The sequence below is a fragment of the Asterias amurensis genome, chromosome 10 (assembly GCF_032118995.1).
Source record: "Asterias amurensis chromosome 10, ASM3211899v1".
Lineage (NCBI taxonomy): Eukaryota > Metazoa > Echinodermata > Asteroidea > Forcipulatida > Asteriidae > Asterias > Asterias amurensis.
The window spans coordinates 21,387,623-21,408,024 of NC_092657.1; the positions used below are offsets into that span (position 1 = coordinate 21,387,623).

A 20,402-nucleotide genomic window follows, 5' to 3' on the forward strand; every position below is an offset into this window, starting at 1 on the left:
GCGCTACAGTTTGTTGTGAAACGATTTTAACGTGACTGCGTCATTTATCTACCTGACATTTTGGTAAGTTTCATCCATTTTTTACAGCTAGATTTCTATCTGCATGGTATTATAGTAACAATTAAATGTAGAGCTTGCACATTATAAACGTGGACGTTGTGCTTGTGTTTGGGATAACGTTAAACACTGCCTGGAAATGCAGATGAGGATGTCGATAAAAAAATTACTACTATTACTAAACCATTTTATAAAGTACATTGTATATAGCCCCACCACTTTAAGAACTTGAACTTACTTGAACCCACCGACGCCATCACACAACAGGGGAGGAGACGGTGGTTCTGGTTACTGGGGCAGACAGCGGCAGCTTAGATAAGCTTATGTAGAGTCCCCCCCCCCCCCCCCCCCCGACGTTCTTTAGGAATTTGTCCACATACATGTCCCTTGAAATGAAAGTGTTCACACTTGAAATCAAAGCTTCTAGTCTAGTGCTAGGGAGAATGTACCAGTAGTTCGTTGACCACTCTCTGGCTAAACCAGAATTTCCTGAGGTTAAGGTTTGATCTTGATTAGTACAGTTTTAGTTGGTGACTCCTGTGCTACATGGTTGACAATTCAAAGAAGTTTGGCCAAGGTCAGCTAGCCTTGGCCACACAAGTGGGGCTAATACCTAGGGGCCTGGGGCTAGTAGTTACTTTTAGTATTACTATTTTAAATAGGGGTACTGGTCAACTCTGTCCCAGTCAACTCGGTCCCAAGTCAACTCGGTCCAAAGTCAACTCTGTCCCAGTCAACTCGGTCCCAAGTCAAGTCGGTCCAAAGTCAACTCTGTCCCAGTCAACTCGGTCCCAAGTCAACTCGGTCCAAAGTCAACTCTGTCCCAGTCAACTCGGTCCCAAGTCAACTCGGTCCAAAGTCAACTCTGTCCCAGTCAACTCGGTCCCAAGTCAACTCGGTCCAAAGTCAACTCAGTCAGAATGCCAGTCCTTCGACCAACCTTATTTTATGTATTTTAAATTATTTTATTGGTACTGTTTACATGTTATTTTTTATCACGTGATAATATTTATTATGTACGTGTAAGTTTACTTACTTTTTGTTTTCAACCAACCTTACTGGGTTTTTTTACAAATATTTTATGTGTTTTTAAGACAATTTGTTGATAAAATAAAACATGTTACACTTGAAGAAATCAAAGAGGATTCAATTGTTATTGTAATGCATACTCATCTCGTTTCATATACAAAGTATTTTGTTTCCAATTAAAAAAACTTTGATTCCGTCAACCATACGGACCAAGTTGACTTGGGACCGAGTTGACTGGGACCGAGTTGACTGGGACAGAGTTGACTGGGACAGAGTTGACTCATAAGCTTAAAGGGATTCTGCAGTGAATTAAAATAAAACAGTTAATTTTGCTGTCATTTATTTCTGATATATATGTATTGAACATTAATAAAATGTGTTTTGTTTTTTCCCCGACATATCTCACTTGCGTAATTTGTAAATAAGTCATGCCCCCCCTTTTGTGGAATGTTACCGCCCCCCTACCATCGACGTCACGTTGGGAATTCAAACATATCGTCGGCAAAAAGAGTCTGGTCCCTAACTACACGCGCCTAGGTACCAGGCCACACAGTGCACACGTCTCTATATGGACACAGCCAGGGGGCCCGACGGCTCGGGTTCCCGACATGACGTCACATGAAGGCTCCCTTTTAGGGGCGCATTTAATAATAAAAAAATAATAAAATTCAGGTTTAAAAAGTCATGTTTAATCGTTTAAATTATTTAAAAAAACACTGCAGCCACTCTTTAAATAGGCCCTACATTGTAGTGTAAGGGGTAAGGGGGGGGGGGGGTAGATTCAATTAAGTCAGCTCATCGCAGTGCCAGTTCTCAGCAGTCCCAGTGCAGTAGTGGACTAGTGGTTTCTGTATCTGTATCTGTTGTTGGTTGTCTAGCCTACATGTACATACAATTTTTTTCCCGGCTCAACATCATTGAGCCATGAGCAGGCAAAAAAAAAATGTCTATATTTGTTAGACACATCATGATCAAGCAGACAAGCTACTAAAATGCACATTGTTGATTGTGTGGATGGGATGGGATGGGATGACTTAGTTTAGTCATTATTAAGTCATTAGTCATTATTAGTGAGAGTGTCTTTGAATTTGATTATTGATTTGAAGATGTCTAAAAACTACAACTGTTAAAAAACTACACTAAAAAAAGGGAGGGTGTCTGTCGCTTGTAAACCCTCACTCAGTTCACCTCTGGAGTCTGAGGCTGGCAAGTGTGGCCTTCCCACTGAAGTTCAAGCCCTGATGTGATACTATAGTCAAGGTCACAATTTAACACCTTTTTGACCATTAATTATGATTATTATTTTGTTTTCCAGATAACTTTCTGAGGAACATCAAATAATCATCATGGGAGATATTGATGCAACTGCGGTAAACTTGAATTTTAGTTCAAAATTTTTTGTTAAAAATGCATCGGGATAGAATAAAGGTACCAGCCAAAATACCATGTAACATGTTCAGTTTGTGACTGGTATCCTGCTCACTATAGACCTTGTGAACCTTGTTTACAACAAGTGTGGCCTTGTACATTCTTTCAGTATTCTGGCAGGCAAGATTCTACACTGGTTCTACAATGTATGAGAGATTTGACATTTTGTGTCATAATTTCCACATAAAACCAAGAGTTATAAAAATAAAAGCTGGTCAAAATTTGAGATGTGCCCCCTTTCATCATATCAAAAGTTGATAAGAATTAGACAGTGCAATCCTCATAAAATATAAGATTTTATGTTTTCTGTCATTAGGCTGTGTACGAAACGTGCCTGCAGGAAGTCCACGCTGTGTGGCTGTTTTGTAAACATGTGATGTTACAGGTCACATCGTCTATTGCTAAGCAGTAGTTTCTGCATTTAATTTTAGGCAGCTCTATGTAATTCGGCACAGGCTGTCTCTCGTTCGAGGGCTTAGCACCATCTCGTTCTGTTTTGTATTACTTATTATTGTAAACTTTGGCTGGTTTATCTGAAGGTGGTGAAGCGCGCCAGAGATGCCTTCAGGGCCGGTAAGACAAAGTCAATTGAGAGTCGTAGGAAACTCCTTCATGACATGCTTCGCATGGTCACAGAGAAGGAGCAGGACTTTGTGGACGCCATGCATAGAGATCTCAAGAAGGTAGGTGTTTCTTGGAGTTGTTTTCTCTGAGAGGGTTAGAGGCGTCTGTCTCCTGAAATGGTACATGTAGGCCTATTAAGTAACTATTAGTTCTCTGTTGGCGGGACAGACGTATCCCCATACTTTTGTTTGGGCACTGGCCTGGTGACCAGTCTTTTTTCTTTGTATTTTTCTTCCACTCTGTGCTTTTTGACATGTGTTCTGCACCCTTGATTATTTTGTATGTGAGAGGCGCAATATAAATTTTACAGATTATAACTTCATGTATTAAGAGCGATTGAGCTTCCAATCTGGAGTTGTCTTCTCTAAGACTATGAGGAATGGAGCTTCCAATCTCTCTCAGGACATACTGACAATACCACAACTGATGAGCACAATATTGACAGCATTCAAGCACAAAGCACAAATGGAATTTGCAACCCATCCTCTCCAGGACAGTCGTGGGTTATTTTGTCATCTTATTTGATTAATGTTGGAGCAGAGTATGCTCTGATTGCCTTCAGTTTTGAGATGAGTCATTGGTTGACAACTCAATATTTCGATCAGTATGCTCTGATCGTCGTCTTCTGTTTTGAGGAGAACTGATGGTTGACAATTCAACTTGTCAATCAGTATGCTCTTATTGTCTTCATGGGAATGCTGGACTCTGTTACTGGGTGCTGCTTCAGAACTGCCTTGGAAATTAACTGGAAGTTGGGTTAAAATATCAGTTAAGGCCCAGTCCCACTACAGCAATAATGATAACGGTAACGGCGCAAAGAGAACTTATTCCATTGGTTGAATGAGCTTGTGCATATTCTGCGTTGAGCAATTCAACCAATAGAATGCGTTCTCTTTGCGTCGTGATCGTTATAGTTTTCGTTATCGCTGCAGTGTGACTCGGCCTTGAATCTCCAAGGCAGTACTTTTTAGCATCTACCAACAGAGTCGAGAATTTTCCTGAAAACGATCAGAGCATACTGATCGAAACGTTGATTTGTCAACTACCAGTTCTTCTCAGAACCATCACTACTCAAAAGGAACTTACACATGTTGCTACCGCAAACCTCACCCAATTATTCTCTCATCTTGCAAAGTTTCAAGTCCTCTTTATTGCTTTTGTTTTTCTGATTTCAGCCAAGATTTGAAAGTGTCTCGTATGAGATTGATTATTCAAAGAATGAAATCATCAACACCCTCAACAACCTCGATGATTGGACAAAATCACAAAAGGTAAGCATGATATTATTAAATCATCAACACCCTCAACAACCTCGATGATTGGACAAAACCACAAAAGGTAAGCATGATATTATTAAATCATCAACACCCTCAACAACCTTGATGATTGGACAAAACCACAAAAGGTAAACATGAAATTGTTTTAGAATTCGTTTTAATTCTATTACTAATAGAATTCGTTTTTATTCTATATCTGAGTGGTCAGTCACACTGGACTCTTTCTCTGGTGTTTCTGACCAGCGGAGTTTAACTTTCAGTTGGTCTGGTGACTGCCTGACGTGTCAAAGCCGTATCGGATATTGGTCAGGCATATCTAGCATATCAAGTTTTAAGTCTGAGGGAAAAGTAACTTGATACCCGCCCTATTCCCCCAAATTACCCGGCAGCCGCAAAAAGTCCCAATGTGCTTGGCCGCAAATGCCTAGAAAACCGTCACAAACTACTTGCAAATCCATTGCAAACTAATTATGACTTTTCCCTATCAAATCAAGATTTTAGAGTTACCGTGGTCTAGTGGTTAGACTGCAGGACTTGAAATCACAAGGTTGTGGGCTCGATCGAAACCCCCAGCTAACCGCTGTTTTCACAATGACTAGAATAAATATTGTCGTCTAGTTACTGAATCACAATTTCTTGATTTGTGTGATTCATAATCATAGATGTCAAACCAATATTTGTATGAGAGAAATTGACTGTTGCCAGCTTGGTGTTCAATCCCATTGTACGAGTTTGCCCGATTCCTTTGATGGGAAGATCATTCAAACAAACAAACAAATAATCCACAATTAGGCAGAATTCCTAATCTGGTTTGTTCTTTTAGGTGGAGAAGCCATTCTATATGATCGGAGTGCCAACATATGTTCAACCTCAACCCTATGGAGTTGTGCTAATCATTGGTGCTTGGAACTATCCACATCAACTGACCATCCAGCCCCTTATTGGAGCTATTGCTGCAGGTCAGCCTTGAGTCAAGACTAGAGTTCAGCTAGACCCTAAAAGGTAACTAGTAGTAGCGACCTCATACTGACTTCATCATTAGTGGTCCCATACAATACGGACAGTGAGGTTATGAAGGTCGCACTTACTAGTTACCTTTTAGAGTCTACCTGGAATTTCTGGGTTTGTAGTTTATGATGAAGGAGTGAAGTAACAAAACATTAAAGACGTTGGACACTATCAGAATTGTCAAAAACCAGTCTTCTCACTTGGTGTATCTCAACATACATGTGTGCATAAAATAACAAATCTGTTAATACTTGTGCTCAATTGGTTGAAGTTGCGAGATAACAATAAAAAAACAAAAACCCTTGTCAGACAAAATTGTGTGCTTTCAGATGCTTGATTTCGTGACCTCAAATTCTAAATCTAAGGTCTCCAAATCAAATGCATGGAAATTTACTGTTTACAACGTCACTGCAGAGGGAGCCGTTTTTCACAATGTTTTATACTATCAACCTCTCCCCATTACTCGTTACCAAGTGAGGTTTTATGATAATAGTTATTTTGAGTAATTACCAATAGTGTCCACTGCCTTTAATAACAGTAAATACAATTGTTGCACGCTGTGCTGGGGGCCATGGCGTTTTGTACACCCGAGGGGGAAAATGGCACCCCATGCAAAGCTGAGGGTGCCATTTACCCCCTTCGGGAATTAGAGCTGTTGCCATCTTGGAAGTCGAATGTTCCCATAAATTGTTCAATTTGCTTCCATTTATCTTTGCAGGCAACACGGTTATCATCAAACCTTCCGAGATTGCTCATGAGTATGCAACGTTGTTGGCCAAGATCATTCCACAATACTTCGATAACGTAAGTGTAAACAGTCATTCATAAATACCTCAGTCACGTGGGTGTGTATAAACCTTTGTTTATGACCAGTAAAAAGTGTTAAAACATGGGCGTGACACCCGAGCTTGCACCTGTGCTTATAAAACAGTTTCTTCATTCCTTTTGGTCAAGAGCTACGGCTTAAACAGTTGTGCCACATCACACGCGACGCGCACAGCATTCCCTTATAAGGAGTTGTTTACCCGAGGGCCTAACCATTTCATAGCTGGAGGGGTGTTGTGTTGAAAGAAATCATTGAACATTTATAATTTTTTGCATTTATTTTACATTTCGACCAAAAGTGTTGATGTTTTCTGACCGCTGTATTTATGAATGGGAATCAAAGTGTGTTGAATTAGTTTTCAACTAGTGGTTAAAACCCGCCGAGGCCTGGTTCTTTATAATTTACCTTGACTTCATCTCGATAAAATTATCAAGAACCAGGCCTCGTTGGGATTAAACCACTACTTGAAAACCTCTTCACCACACATTGATTCCCTTAGTATCAAAATATTAGTTTAGTTTTACCCTAATACCGATGTGAAAACAAATCACAGATATTTTACTAGGGTTAGATTCCAACCCATGACACATCATCATAATCATCGGTTAGCATCATGCAGTTCTGCATCAGCTGCCTGACGTGTGAGAAGCTTCCAAATAGACCGGTCTTTAGCTGCTACTTCTGCCTCCTCCACAAGCCACCCCAGTGCCCAGTCTGGAGAGGTCCCTCTGGATTACATTTTACCATGATGTCCTAGGGCGCCCTCGTCTGCGTTTCCCATGGGTTGGTGACCAGTTGTAGAGTTGTTTAGTGATGCAATTTGTCGCTTAGTGGATCAAGGGTGCTTCTCTTTATTAACTTCACTACCGCGAAGTGAGTTCCTAACTAGTCTCAACGTTTTGAAAAGCTTGCTCTACAATCAAGCAATTAATCAATCTATCAATCACGTTTATTCACATTTGCAAAAATCGCATTTATTCAAAATGAATAAAACAAAATGCTAGTACAAGTGATACAAAAGTGAAATTTAAACAAATTGCAACATCTAGGTCCAAGAAGAAGCACAGCTTTTGTTCCCCAGCCTATGGACGGACAGACAGACAAAAAAAGATTGACAAACATGAAAAGACAGTACAAAACGGATGTAAGACAGAAATAAGCTATTGTTTTTATTTGAATTAATGTACAGGATTGTGTTCAAGTTGTGACTGGCGGAGTCAGCCTTACTACCAATCTCTTGAAGGAGAAGTTTGACCACATTCTTTACACCGGTAGTAGTGGTGTAGGAAAGATCGTCATGAGGGCTGCTGCAGATCATCTCACACCGGTGACCCTTGAACTAGGGGGTAAAAGGTCAGATTTGCTTCCATTCTAGTTGATTATTGCACAGCTCATATTACATTTACACTCTGCGTTTTGTGACTTCCAACTCCACGCATTGCGCTTTTATATTATCTATACTCAAAGTGTACAGCTTATAAGAACTTCAAATAAATTCAAAAGTGGCGCATTTGCTTGAAGATAAGTCTGTTGTCACACTGGCGCAAGTTGATACGGAAAATAATAGCGCTTCTGCATCCCAAGGCCTTCGGCCTCGTTGGATATGGGGAAGTGCTATTAGCCTTGTTGGATATGGGACGCAGAAGCACTATCAGCCGTGTTGGATATGGTATGCAGAATCGCTACCAAAGGAGTACAGCAAGGAGACAAAATGCAACCTTGAGGCGTACTGCTACTTAAAATCAAGGGTTTGGAATAATTATTACTGACTTTGACAATCTGAGAACGATCCAATAAAAAGTCAAAAATCCATTTACAAAGATTAACATTTGAAAGAATCAACTTGTATATAGCTTTAAATATATCCTGGCTCATCTTTGTTTTACAGTCCTTGCTTCATTGACGATAATGTTGACGTAAACGTCGTAGCTCATCGACTCATTTGGGCAAAGATGATGAATGCCGGACAGACTTGCATAGCACCTGACTATGTCTTGTGTCATCAGTCGATGAATGAGAAGCTGCTGAGTGCTATAGCCCAGACAATCAAAGATTTCTATGGGGAGGTAAGCATTATCTACCACTAGAGGGCGCACTTTGGGTCCTCAAAAGATCTATATACAATCTCTTTGATGTACACAATGTCTGCAATTGAGCCTCTTGTTTCCATCGATGAATAAACCAATGACTCCTAGCATTTCCGTGGCCCACCCACATTTTACGTTGGTATACCTCTTTTTGTGGGTGGGCCAACACCCAGTGCTGCGAGCAGAGTCATTCTTTTCATTCATCATTCATTCATTGATTAATGGTTTTATCATGTTGGTTTTAAGGCCGTTGTCCAGTCTGTTTTGGATTGGCTTGCTTTCTCCCTATGGCTCTCCTCCACTTGGCCCTGTCCGTCGCGTCCCTTGCATTGACTCTAAGCACTTCCATGTCATTTGACACGGAGCTCTGCCAGTTCTTGCGCCGTCGGCCACTGGTTGTTGGCCCACCCACAAACAGAGGTATACCAACATAATTGTAGGAGTCATTGGTTTATTCATCGATGGAAACCTCGGGCTGAATTGCAGACATTGTGTACATCAAAGAGATTATATAATTATAGATCTTTTATTTGGAACGTCACAGCCCAAGTTTTTGCCAACCCAGGTTGGTAAACTGCAAGTCAAAAAAAGATTGCTACTGTTTGTAACAATGTTAAAGACATGGACACTATTGGTAATTGTCAAAGACCAGTCTTCTCACTTGGTGTGTCTCAACATTTGCAGAAATAACAAACCTGTGAAAGTTTGAGCTCATTTGGTCGTCGAAGTTGCGAGATAATAATGAAAGAAAAAAACACCCTTGTAACACGAAGTTGTGTGCTTTCAGATGCTTGATTTTGAGACCTAAAGTTCTAAATTTGAGGTCTCGAAATTGAATTCCTGGAAAATTACTCCTTTCTCAAAAACTACATCACTTCAGAGGGAGCTGTTTCTCACAATGTTTTATACTATCAACCGCTCCCTATTACTAGTTACCAAGTAAGGTTTTATGCTAATAATTATTTTGGGTAATTACCAATAGTGTCCACTTCCTTTAAAACATCTGTTAACATGATTTACTAACATTCGGTTGTCCATGCCAACCAAGGTGAGTTGTTTACCAACGAAAGAAAGGTCTATTGAGAGAGTTACAACAACTTACAATTAGAAGCCATTTGGAGGGGGGGGGGATTACAGGTTGCCAGGCTAGTCTTCCCATTTGGTTTTGGTGTTCATGTGTGTTGTGTTGTCATTTAGGAAGACTCTACAAAACGCCACGCAATTAATTTTGTCTTGCATTTTTACCATAGGTCCTTCTGGTTGGTAAGCAGTTTTAAACGGCTAATTCTTTTTTTTTTCATAAATCTCTTTATGAATGCCAAAGTATGGTTTAATTAGTTGATTGATGATGTTTAATTTTTGCCGCAGGATCCCAAGACCTCCCCAGATCTTGGACGTATCATTAATGATCGACACTTCCAGTGAGTATGAAAGTTACAATTTTATACATAAATTTAATCCAAATATTTCAAGAGCAATCCATTAGCTTAGGACTATGATATTGTATTAAAGTGCAGTTTGTGCAGATTTCTTGAATTGTGTTTGCTTATTCAGGCCATTGAAAAAGCCCATGGCACCACAGCAATAGACCGTATTGAATAACCCCTTTGCTGCTATGAAAGTCGCCATCTTGTAGGGCAAACCGAATGCGCGTCCAAACTCGTACATCAAAGAAGCACGTAGCATTCCCGGTTTGATATCTACGGCACAAGCACGCACAAGCGCACGGACACGCTCACAGACGCCATGTTGGAGGGCAGATATTTAAAAAGTGACGTTATTTTCAATGCGATCTATTGTTGTGGTGCCCTGTGCTTTTGCTCTGGTGCCCTTTGAAAAGTTCCAATACAAACTTACGTTTTCCTGATATATTTGTCCATAACGACACTACTTCAATGGAAATGTTTTATAACATGCTTTATACTGTAGAAAGCTGCTGTTAGATTCTAACGAAAAGTTGTTATTGCATTCGTTTTAAGAGTGATTACCAGATACTTATTGGACCAAAATGATTTGATTCTCTAGATGCTTACTGTCGAAAGTTGCTATGGGCTTCTAACCAAAAGTTTTTATTGTTATCCATTTGAAAAATGATTACTAAACGTACCTTTCCTTTTAGGCGTGTTCTGGGCTTGACTAAGTGTGGAAGGATAGCGGTAGGCGGAGACAGCGACGCCTCCCAGCGATACATTGCGCCAACAGTTCTTGTCGATGTCGAAGAGACCGACTCTGTCATGCAGGATGAGGTGAGTTTTCCATAATTTGTTTTTGATGTTAACATTTCCTCAGGGATGTAATTTCTTTATGTTGGTGGCCAAAGTTGCAAGACAATTTTTTATGGAAGAAAAAACACCCTTGTCGCACGATAATGTGAACTTTCAGATGCTTGATTTTGAGACCTCAGCTGAGGTCTGTAAATCAAATCAAGTACTTTACTGAGAAATTACTTCTTTCTCAAAAACTACGATACTTCAGAGGAGGTCGTTTCTATCAACAGCTCCCCATTACTCGTTACCAATACTCGTTAAAATATCTTTATTACAACAGATTTTTGGACCTGTGCTTCCAATTTTCAACATTGATGATGTCGACAAAGCTATTGAAGTCATCAATTCAAAGTAAGAATTAATTATTTATCATTCTTGCTATTCTTTTTGGTGGAGAGCATACCACATGGGGGTGTTTAAACGGCTGATAAAGACAAAGTTGGAGCTGGTTATAACCAGCTAGCTTCGCATGTTGTGCGCGGAAGCTCATGTACGCAAATGTTCAAACTAAGGGAATAAAAGGGTAGCGACGAGTTCTTAAATAGCCGTTTAAAACCGGCAGGGTCGTGGCAGTGTGATAAAGGCCCGAGCCAAGAGAACAAGTTATGAAACTCTATAAAACTTACCCATTTTCCGACATCCTTGAGCTGTGTACGTGTGCTGCATTTTTATGACTGAGACAGTTTTCAGATATGCTTTGTGGGCGGCCCACTTACCAAAAGCGCCTGCATCGCCCATAACGAGAAATGTCTGGCACCAATACTAACGCGTAGTATCTGAAAACAACTGGTTATAAACAGAGCTCCAGCTGGTCATTATCAACCATTTAAACACCCCATGTGGCGAGCTCTCCACCAATAGGAATAACGTCTGAGGTATTTATGGATGCCCGTTTATGAACTCGTCGCCTTCTTTTTTGTTTCCTTATAACAATATTTTTTTGGTTTTTTTCAGGGCCAAACCTCTAGCCCTTTATGTGTTCTCAAGAAGTAAGGACGTCATCAGGCGTTTCACTGAAGAGACAACAAGTGGAGGATTAGTCACCAATGACTGCCTCCTTCAAGCCTCAAGTAATTCAAGATCCATTTTGTTTCTGACGATGATCTATTTTGTTTGTGTAGATTATCATCCCATCAGGGGAACTAAGCAAACTCCCACATGGGGACATCAACGCCTATAGCTGACAACAGCTAATCTCTCTCATACCAAAGTTGGGTCAATGGGTGCCTTCGATTAGCTTCCCTGGATCAACTCCGGTCGGCCCCCGGTGCGTTCGAATAGCTTTCACATCATTCCAGGGGCTCCCCAGGGGTCAGCTCCCAGTGCCCTGCTTGTGGAACAGGTCGCTATGTATTTAATATGTTTTTTTGTGTTTTTTGTTTGAGTTTCTTTGTAACAGCGCCCTGAGCACTTTTGTGGATATGTGCGCTCTATAAAACTTTGTTGTTATTATTATTATTAGTAGTTGATTGATTGAGTATACATCCCACACCTCACCACTTCTAAGACAGTTACACTGGCTCTCTATGGGTGCATTCGATTAGCTCCCCTCGGTCCACCCCGGTATGCTCACGCTAAGTTTGAATAGCTTTGATGTCATTCCAGCGGCTCCCCAGGTTCAGCCCCCCAGTTGCCGAGTTGGATATGGGATGCAGACGCGCTATATTTTTTTTGTATATTCCATGAGCGTGCGTGTTATAACGAATTTATCTTCCAGTATCACAGGCAACACGCAACGTTTTAAATTTCAGAACGTTATATCAGCATGCACACGCACAAAGTTTAGAATGTAATTTTTGCACTGTATGCTGTTTGCTGTCTGTATACGGAGCATGAAGCATCGACACTTACAATACGCACTGTGCAATAAAAGCAGAGGAAGTAGTATACAGGTGTTGATACCACCCTCCAGTTCAAGCATCTGATTGGTGGATTAGCGCAGTTCAAGCATCTGATTGGTGGATTAGCGCGTACTGCAATACCTCAAGACTAATACAGTTAGAAACACTTACACATTTATTTTTGTAATTGCCGTCAGTACTTCTTTCAACTAAATTTTTGCTTTTGTATTTAAGTAGGATTTGAAACTTTGCATGGTGGAGATAAGATATAGAATGCGGTAACACCATGTAATAATCTCTAAATGAGTTGGGGTGGTTCTGAAAAGAACCGTTGGTTTAACTCGACGTTTCGATCAGTATGCTCTGATCGTCTTCTCTTTGATATCTTTTTTATTTACTTCACATCTCTATTAACTTTTACTTCTCTTTTGTTTTCATCTCAAAGCGCATAGAGACTTCTCTGTGATTGTGATATGCGCTCTACAAAAATGGTTCATTATTATTATTATTATTATTATTAACATGATTGATTTCAATGTCTATTGTTGTAGTTGAAACTCTACCATTTGGCGGTGTCGGTGGCAGCGGTATGGGTGCTTACCATGGAAGATTCTCATTTGATACTTTCTCACATAAACGTTCGTGTGTGAACGGCAACCCAGGGTTGGAGAAACTCTTTAGGTAGGTGCTGATACCCATGTGAACAAAGTATGTCAGTTTTATAGCACAACTAAAGGACGAGTCACACTGCGGCGATAACAATAACGATCACGACACAAAGAAAACGCATTCTATTGGTTGAATTGCTCCATGCAGAATACACCCACGCTTATTCAACCAATCAAGGGTGTGCATTGTTAACATTCTTGTTTTCGTTCTTGTTATTGAGGCCTGTGTGACCGGGCCTTGAGTCTCACATGTATTATGATGCAATCAAGAAAAATGAGTTTTTCGTCGATTTGGGTAACGGAGAAACACCTCAGGTAGGCGGTGATACCCATGTGAACAAAATATTTTAATTTGGTGAGGTTTGCGATAGCAACATGTTTACATTTCTTTTGAGTAGTGTTAGTTCTGGAAAGAACCTCCAGAATGTTAATTAAAACTGCTTTGAGAGGGGTAATTAAAGACCCTGGACACTATTGATAATATTATTGTCAAAGACCAGTCTTCTCACTTGGTGTATCTCAACATATGCATAAAATACAAACCTGTGAAAATTTAAGCTCAATCAGTCGTCAAAGTTGCGAGATAATAATGAAAGTAAAAACCTCTGTGTCACATAAAGTTGTGTGCTTTCAGATGCTGATTTGAGACCTACAATACTAAATCTAAGGTCTCAAAATAAAAAAAAAATTGAAAATTCTTTCTTCTTTCTTGAAAACTTTGTCACTTCAGAGGGAGCCATTTCTCACAATGTATTAGACTATTTAACCTTTCCCCATTACTCGTTACCAAGTAAGGTTTTGTGCTAATAATTATTTTGAATAATTACCAATAGTGTCCACTGCCTTTAAAGGTGATAGGGGTGCTTGTGTTCTGCGGTCGTGAATGTGCAGTATTTTTCAAAGTACAAGTAAAAAACACCCTCATCATCTTAAAGCTGTTAATGGGTGGTGGTGGGATGCATGTCTCTCACCATCGGAAGGGCCACTGCCTGAAAAAAACGTTACTGATTGTGCTGTCACTGCTTCCGATGGGAGCCTGTTCCAGAGTGGAATGGTGCAGATAAAGAATGAAAATGTGTCTTGGTGGTTAGCTGAGCTATTTATCAAGAACCCCGGATTACCTAAGCACAACAGAATTGTGCTTACAAGAATAAGGTTACGGGCCAAACAACTTTGTCGTATGTACAGTTTTGACTGGTTTCCAATTCATTTCTGCTAAGCAAAATATTATAAAGCAATGTTGTCTGCTTTTAGCACCAACCGTGATAAGCACAACAACAGTTTTCGTATACCAAATTAAGTCACTTGTACATTTTATGACTGGTGGGTCATTCCGTGTCAATTCAACACTATCATGATGCCTGGATTGGTGGATAATGAAGTTGATGTCAAATCCTACCTATCGCTGCGTGGAGTTGAACAGAGGGCAGAAAAAAAAATAAAGACGATGTTATAGTGAGTATACAGTGCTAACACACATCTGTGTATGGGTAAAAAAACAAAATTAATATGCTTTATCCCCGATGCAAATTTAACATCTCTTATATCGTTGCGGTACCCGCTGCCAAAACATAGGATTCGAACTGCCTCTAGCTGCCGGGCAACCTCGGTAATCTAGTTGGTAAGACACTGCTCTAGAATCGCATAGGGTCGTGGGTTGAATCCCACCCGAGTAACATGCCTGTGATATTTGTTCACAGGACTCGGGAAAGTACTGAGTATACAGTGCTAAAACACATTGGTGTTTTGGTTAAAAACCCAAATTAATATGCTTTATCCCCGATGCAAATTTAACATCTCTTAGATGTTATAGTGATTAACCATACATGTTTTATTTTCTTGTTGCCTTTTTAGCATGCGTTACCCACCTTTCTCAGAGCGGAAAATGAACTTTATGCAGTGGTTGCTTAACAAAAAGCTGAAGAATCGATTCCTGAGCTTTACTTTCAAGTTAGCGTTACTGGCAGCCTTGGCAGGAGTTCTTTTTATGGTAATTATTTTTATCATCTTCCTGTAATCTTCATCTTTCTTCAGTTATTTTTCAGCTTCTGTTTTTTGTTTCAGTACAGAGTTGTATTCCTTTGGGAGGGGTTTGGGATTTAACATTTGTGCACAACTCAAAAGGCAAACAAACTTTTAACCATACCAGTTACACCGCCCTTCCTTAGAGCCACTAGACACGTTTGGTAATTGTCAAATTACTCATCCTCACTTAGCACTTGCCATACAATGTAATATCTCTTTGGACTAGTCTTAAGTAAGGACTAGTCCCAACTCTTTGCGAAATCAACCCCTTGGCAATCTTCCGCGGCACCTTTTGCTCAGTTAAAACAGTGGACACTATTGGTATTTGTCAAAAACCAGTCTTCTCTCTTGGTGTATCTCAACATATGCATAAAATAACAAACACGGGAAAATTTTAGCTCGATCGGTCGTCGGAGTTGCAAGATAACTATGAAAGAAAAAACACCTTTGTAGATGGTTGATTTCGAGACCTCAAGTTCTAAACTTGAGGTCTCAAAATCAAATTCGTGGAAAATTACTTCCTTCTCCAAAACTAGGTCACTTCAGTGGGAGCTGTTTCTCACAATGTTTTATACTATCAACCTCTCCCCATTACTCGTTACCAAGTAAGGTTTTATGCCAATAATTATTTTGAGTAATAACCTAAAGTGTCCACTGCCTTTAAACTACCGGCGCGGTTTGGTTAAGTTACCTGGGCTGTTCGACTGGACTTGAAATGGGTAAGTTACCCTCTGACTGGATACCTAAATAAGTCCAGTGCCAACAGCACATTTACTACATTTTTTTTCAAACTGAATTATTGTGTTTCACTATGCTTTCAAGATATTGGGCAATGTCAACGAGAGATAGAAGACTTGATAGGTGTACTGGGATACAGATGCATTGAGAGTCAACCTGCTGGCAGTCTGCACTTAAAGGGAAGGTACACGTTTGGTAATTACTCAAAACAAATATTAACTTAAAAACTGACTTGGTAACAAGCATTGGAGAGCTGTTGATAGTATAACACATTGTGGGAAACAACTCCCTCTGAAATAACGTAGTTTTCGAGAAAGAGGTAGTTTCTCACTCAAATAATAAAAGAATTCTAGCAAGAGGTCTTTTATTTCGATCTGAAAGCGCCCAAATTTGTCCAACAAGGGTGTTTTTTCTTTCATAATTTTCTCGCAACTTCGATGACCCCAAATTTTCACAGGCTTGTTATTCTATGCCTATGATGGGATACACCAAGTAAGAACAATGGTCTTTGACAATTACCAAACGTATACAGTGCCATTAACATCACCACCAAGTTCAACCTACTCACCACCATGACCAAGTGGTGTGGTTAGACTGCAGGACTTGCAATCACAAGGTTGTAGGTTCGAATCCCCCAGCTAACTACTGATTTCATAATGACTAGAATAAATATTATTGTCTAGTTACTGAATCCCAATTTCTTGATTTGTGTAATTCATAATCATAGACGTTAAACCAATATTTGTATGAGAGAGATAGGCTATTGCCAGCTTGGTGTTTGTATCCCTGTGTCGGAGTTTGCCGAGTTCCCTTGATGGGAAGATCATTCAAACAAACAAACAAACAAATGCGAGTGAAAACAGCCAAGTAAAATGCATACATGTACATGTAGACAGATTGTTATAGCAGTGAGGACATTCTCTCACAGAAGCTGCTGAGTAATAGGAAGATACATTAAAGACACTGGCCACTTTTGGTAATTATTCAAAATAATTTGGAGCACAAAAACTTGCTTCGTAATAAAACATTGTGAGAAACAATTCACTCTAAAGTAACATGGTTTTTGAGAAAAAAAGTAATTTCCCGCTAAAATATTTGATTGATTTTTAGACCTCAGTTGAGCTGGTCTCAAAATCAAACATCTGAAAGCACACAACTTGTGCGACAAGGGTGTTTTTCCTTCCATTATTCTCAAGCAACTTTGACGACAAATTGAGTTATATGGGACATATCAAGTGAGAACACTGCTCTTTGACAATTACCAATTACCAAAGGTGTCCAGTGTCTTTAAAGACAAGTCAAAATAACGCACCCTTATTTTTTTAACCAACTCATCAAATGAGTTATAACTTTTTTTATAGTTCAAAGAATTTACTAGGAAGTATATTAAGTCAAAATTTAAAGGGAGATATGCTTTATATTTGTCACTAATATTTTAAGATGTTATATAATGTCTTACAGAGGCTTTGAGGATGTGGCTCTAGCACAATAGACGTATTACAGTGTATGGGTAATACCAAATGAGTACTTTGTGTCCCATCATGCAAATTTAACATCGTTGCAGTACCCGCTGCTAAAACATAGGATTTGTTAATAAGGTTAGGATGAAGGTTATGATGTACAAACTTGGTAGAAACGACGCAGTTATCATGGAGATACCGGCAACTAATCCACTCACTGTCAACACAGTCCTTGCGCCAAATCTCTCCTTTAGTGGCGTTGCTAAGACACCTGTTAATCAAGAGCAAAGTTGTTAAAGAAAACGCGGTAAGGATGAAGGTGATGGCGACAAACTGGAGTCTATTCGAACTGCCTCTAGCTACCGGGCAATCTCGTTGGTCTAGTTGGTAAGACACTGCTCTAGATTTGCAAAGGTCGTGGGTTCGAATCCCATCAGAGTATTTTAGCTGTGATTTCTTTCACAGAACTCGGGAAAGTATACTGAGTAGACAGTGCTAACACACATCCCTGTATATGGGTACCGGTACAAAGTACCGGTACAAACAGTAATGAAATTCTTTGTCTTGATTACTTTTTGTAACACAAAACAAAATGTCCAAGATAATGATAGCAGAAGAAAGCTTGACCTTAAAATATTATTTAAACAAAGTCATAAAAACACAATTTACCTGCTTAAATACTTTTTACTCACTCCTCGAAAACTACAGCACTTCAGCAAGTAATATTTTAAGGTAGGCTTTCTATGTTACAAAAAGTACCACAATCCTTTAAAAGGTATAACATTATTAGTAATCACACAAGCGTGAGCGGAATACAGACAGATATAGCGCTTGGTGCGTCCCATATCCAACGACAACGAGGCCGAAGGTTGAGTTGGATAGGAGACCCAGACCCACTTTATTTTGCTAATCAAAGAGTTGGCCGTAATAAGAGCAAGTATTTTTTTATGACAAGCGTCGCACATGCAACGCGCAAACTTTAAAACTTAAGAACTAATTTTGCGACGAACAGCAGGCACGCGCATAAAATTTAGCATGTAGTTTTTGCATTGTTCTTTGCGGAGCATGGCGCATAGCTCACAATACGCACTGTGTAATATAAGAACTGAGAGTAGGTTATAGCTTTTTATACCAGCCTCCAGAGTTGGAGCATGATTGGTGGATTTGCGCGAACTTGAAGATAGTATTGTTTATTGGATGTACCCAGATGTCCCCAAGGGAGATGAAGTCACTGATAACTGATAGGGCTAACCTGGTTCAAATAAGAATAACGAATAACAAAAATGTATATGCAAATGGGTGTTAATAAATTCAAAGACAGTGGACACTATTGGTAATTACTCAAAATAATTATTAGCATAAAACCTCACTTGGTAATGAGTAATGGGGAGAGCTTGATGGTATAAAACATTGTGAGAAACAGCTCCCTCTAAAGTGCCAGTGTTTTCAAGAAAGAAGTAATTTTCCATAAATTTGATTTCGAGACCTCAGATTTAGAACTTGAGGTCTCGAAATCAACCATCTAAACGCACACAACTTCGTGTGACAAGGGTGTTTTCTTCTGTCATTATTATCTCACAAGTTCGATGACCAATTGAGCTCAAATTTTCACAAGTTTGTTATTTTATGCATATGTTGAAATACACCAACTGTGAAGGCTAGTCTTTGACAATTCCAATAGTGTCAACTTTGGTAATTTTGGCTGAACTTTTATTTTTTGTACTGGTATGGTTGGGTGTAATCAACTCAGAGTTGAATTGAATTTTTTAAATTAAGGAATGAAGATAATAAATTTACTTTATTTGTTTCGGTGTCACACTTATTTGTTATTCTTTTTGGTTTTTGAAACCGATCTATTGTAACCGATCTATTGTTTTAATCCCATACAAACAGAGACAAACATTTGAAGGGTCTCAATTCTCAAAAATTATACAGTAATAAACAAGTCACAGCAAGAAGTAATTTGTAAATTAACTTTTAAAGTAGACCCATGACTAGCCATGGCGGCATTACTCTTTCGTATCTGTGTACAGAGGAAGAGTCCTATATAGGGCTAGCCCATGACCAAAGACCCTATTTCTAATCCATAATCAGGTCAATTAAAACCACTTTTGAAGACTACTGTTTCTTGTGATTCTTGTTTGTTTGTTTATCATAGAGTTGTTTGTTTGCATGCGCATGCTGATGCTGCAGCAGCAGGACAAGTACATATACACAGTAAAGACAGTTTTACAAAGCCCAGCATATTGATTCAAGTTCCGTTTCATCGCGCACTATTTTTTTAAATAGCAGGCCTGTATATGCTTCGTTTTTGAAGGGGCAAGGGCACCAAGGCATCTTTTCTTTGGCAAAGGGCACCCTAGAGCATTTCAAGGGCACCAAGGCAATGGCAAGGGGCAACGGAGGCAATCGCCTCCGTTGCCTCCGTGGTATCAGGCCTGAAATAGAGTCGACCCTCAAATTCTCAGAATCATGTCAACAGATGTTTGGGGTTGAAAAAGGTATGTATAATGGCTATTCTTGTTTTACTCGTGCAATATTAAGCATGGAAGTATGGTACATAGACTTGCAGTTTCCCCCCTTTAGGACTCGATTAAGAATTAATTGAATTTTGAATTGCATGCTAAATTTGTATAATTATTTTTGTCTGCGATGTGTATGCGATCCACGGGAAGTAAACTTTCTTTATTATTAACCATGATCAAGCATGGTAGAGAAAAGGTACACTGCTAAAAATGGTATTCTTGAAACAAGAAAAACATCTTATTTTGAGAATATATATATCTTGTGTCACTCCCTAGAAAAATTTTCTTGGGAGTGACACAAGAAAAAATTTCTCAAAATAAGATGTTTTTCTTAATCCAAGAATACCATTTTTAGCAGTGTAGTGTTTTCTATGCAAACAAATAAACACATGATCTGTGGTGTACTGTAGTCACGAAAAAAAAACATTTTCTTAATGATAGCGCCCTCTAGTGGCAATGGATTCATTGGGCGATAGTAGACTGGTGCGATAAAGGGGGGTGGGGGGGGGGGGGTGGGGGTTCGTTACGACGTGTTCATGTAG

General features: G+C 39.5%; 1 protein-coding gene across 3 annotated transcripts; it reads left to right on the forward strand.

The window, feature by feature from the left end:
• The first annotated feature begins 4 nt into the window (after window positions 1-4).
• On the forward strand, window positions 5-19,449 carry LOC139943262 (aldehyde dehydrogenase family 3 member A2-like). Of its 3 annotated transcripts, XM_071940084.1 has the most exons (15): window positions 5-63; window positions 2,402-2,456; window positions 3,054-3,197; window positions 4,314-4,409; window positions 5,239-5,374; window positions 6,142-6,227; window positions 7,439-7,602; window positions 8,138-8,315; window positions 9,705-9,757; window positions 10,456-10,582; window positions 10,884-10,954; window positions 11,558-11,673; window positions 12,996-13,125; window positions 14,967-15,102; window positions 15,960-19,449. In XM_071940084.1, the coding sequence occupies exons 2-15, from the start codon at window positions 2,433-2,435 to the stop codon at window positions 15,984-15,986; spliced, it is 1,488 nt and encodes a 495-aa protein (XP_071796185.1). In that variant the 5' UTR covers window positions 5-63; window positions 2,402-2,432; the 3' UTR covers window positions 15,987-19,449. The 3 variants fall into 3 exon arrangements, with proteins under 3 accessions (XP_071796185.1, XP_071796187.1, XP_071796186.1); XM_071940086.1 differs by lacking the exons at window positions 5-63; window positions 2,402-2,456; window positions 3,054-3,197; window positions 4,314-4,409 and adding an exon at window positions 4,430-4,476; XM_071940085.1 differs by lacking the exons at window positions 5-63; window positions 2,402-2,456; window positions 3,054-3,197; window positions 4,314-4,409 and adding an exon at window positions 4,497-4,543.
• Window positions 19,450-20,402: the final 953 nt, after the last annotated feature.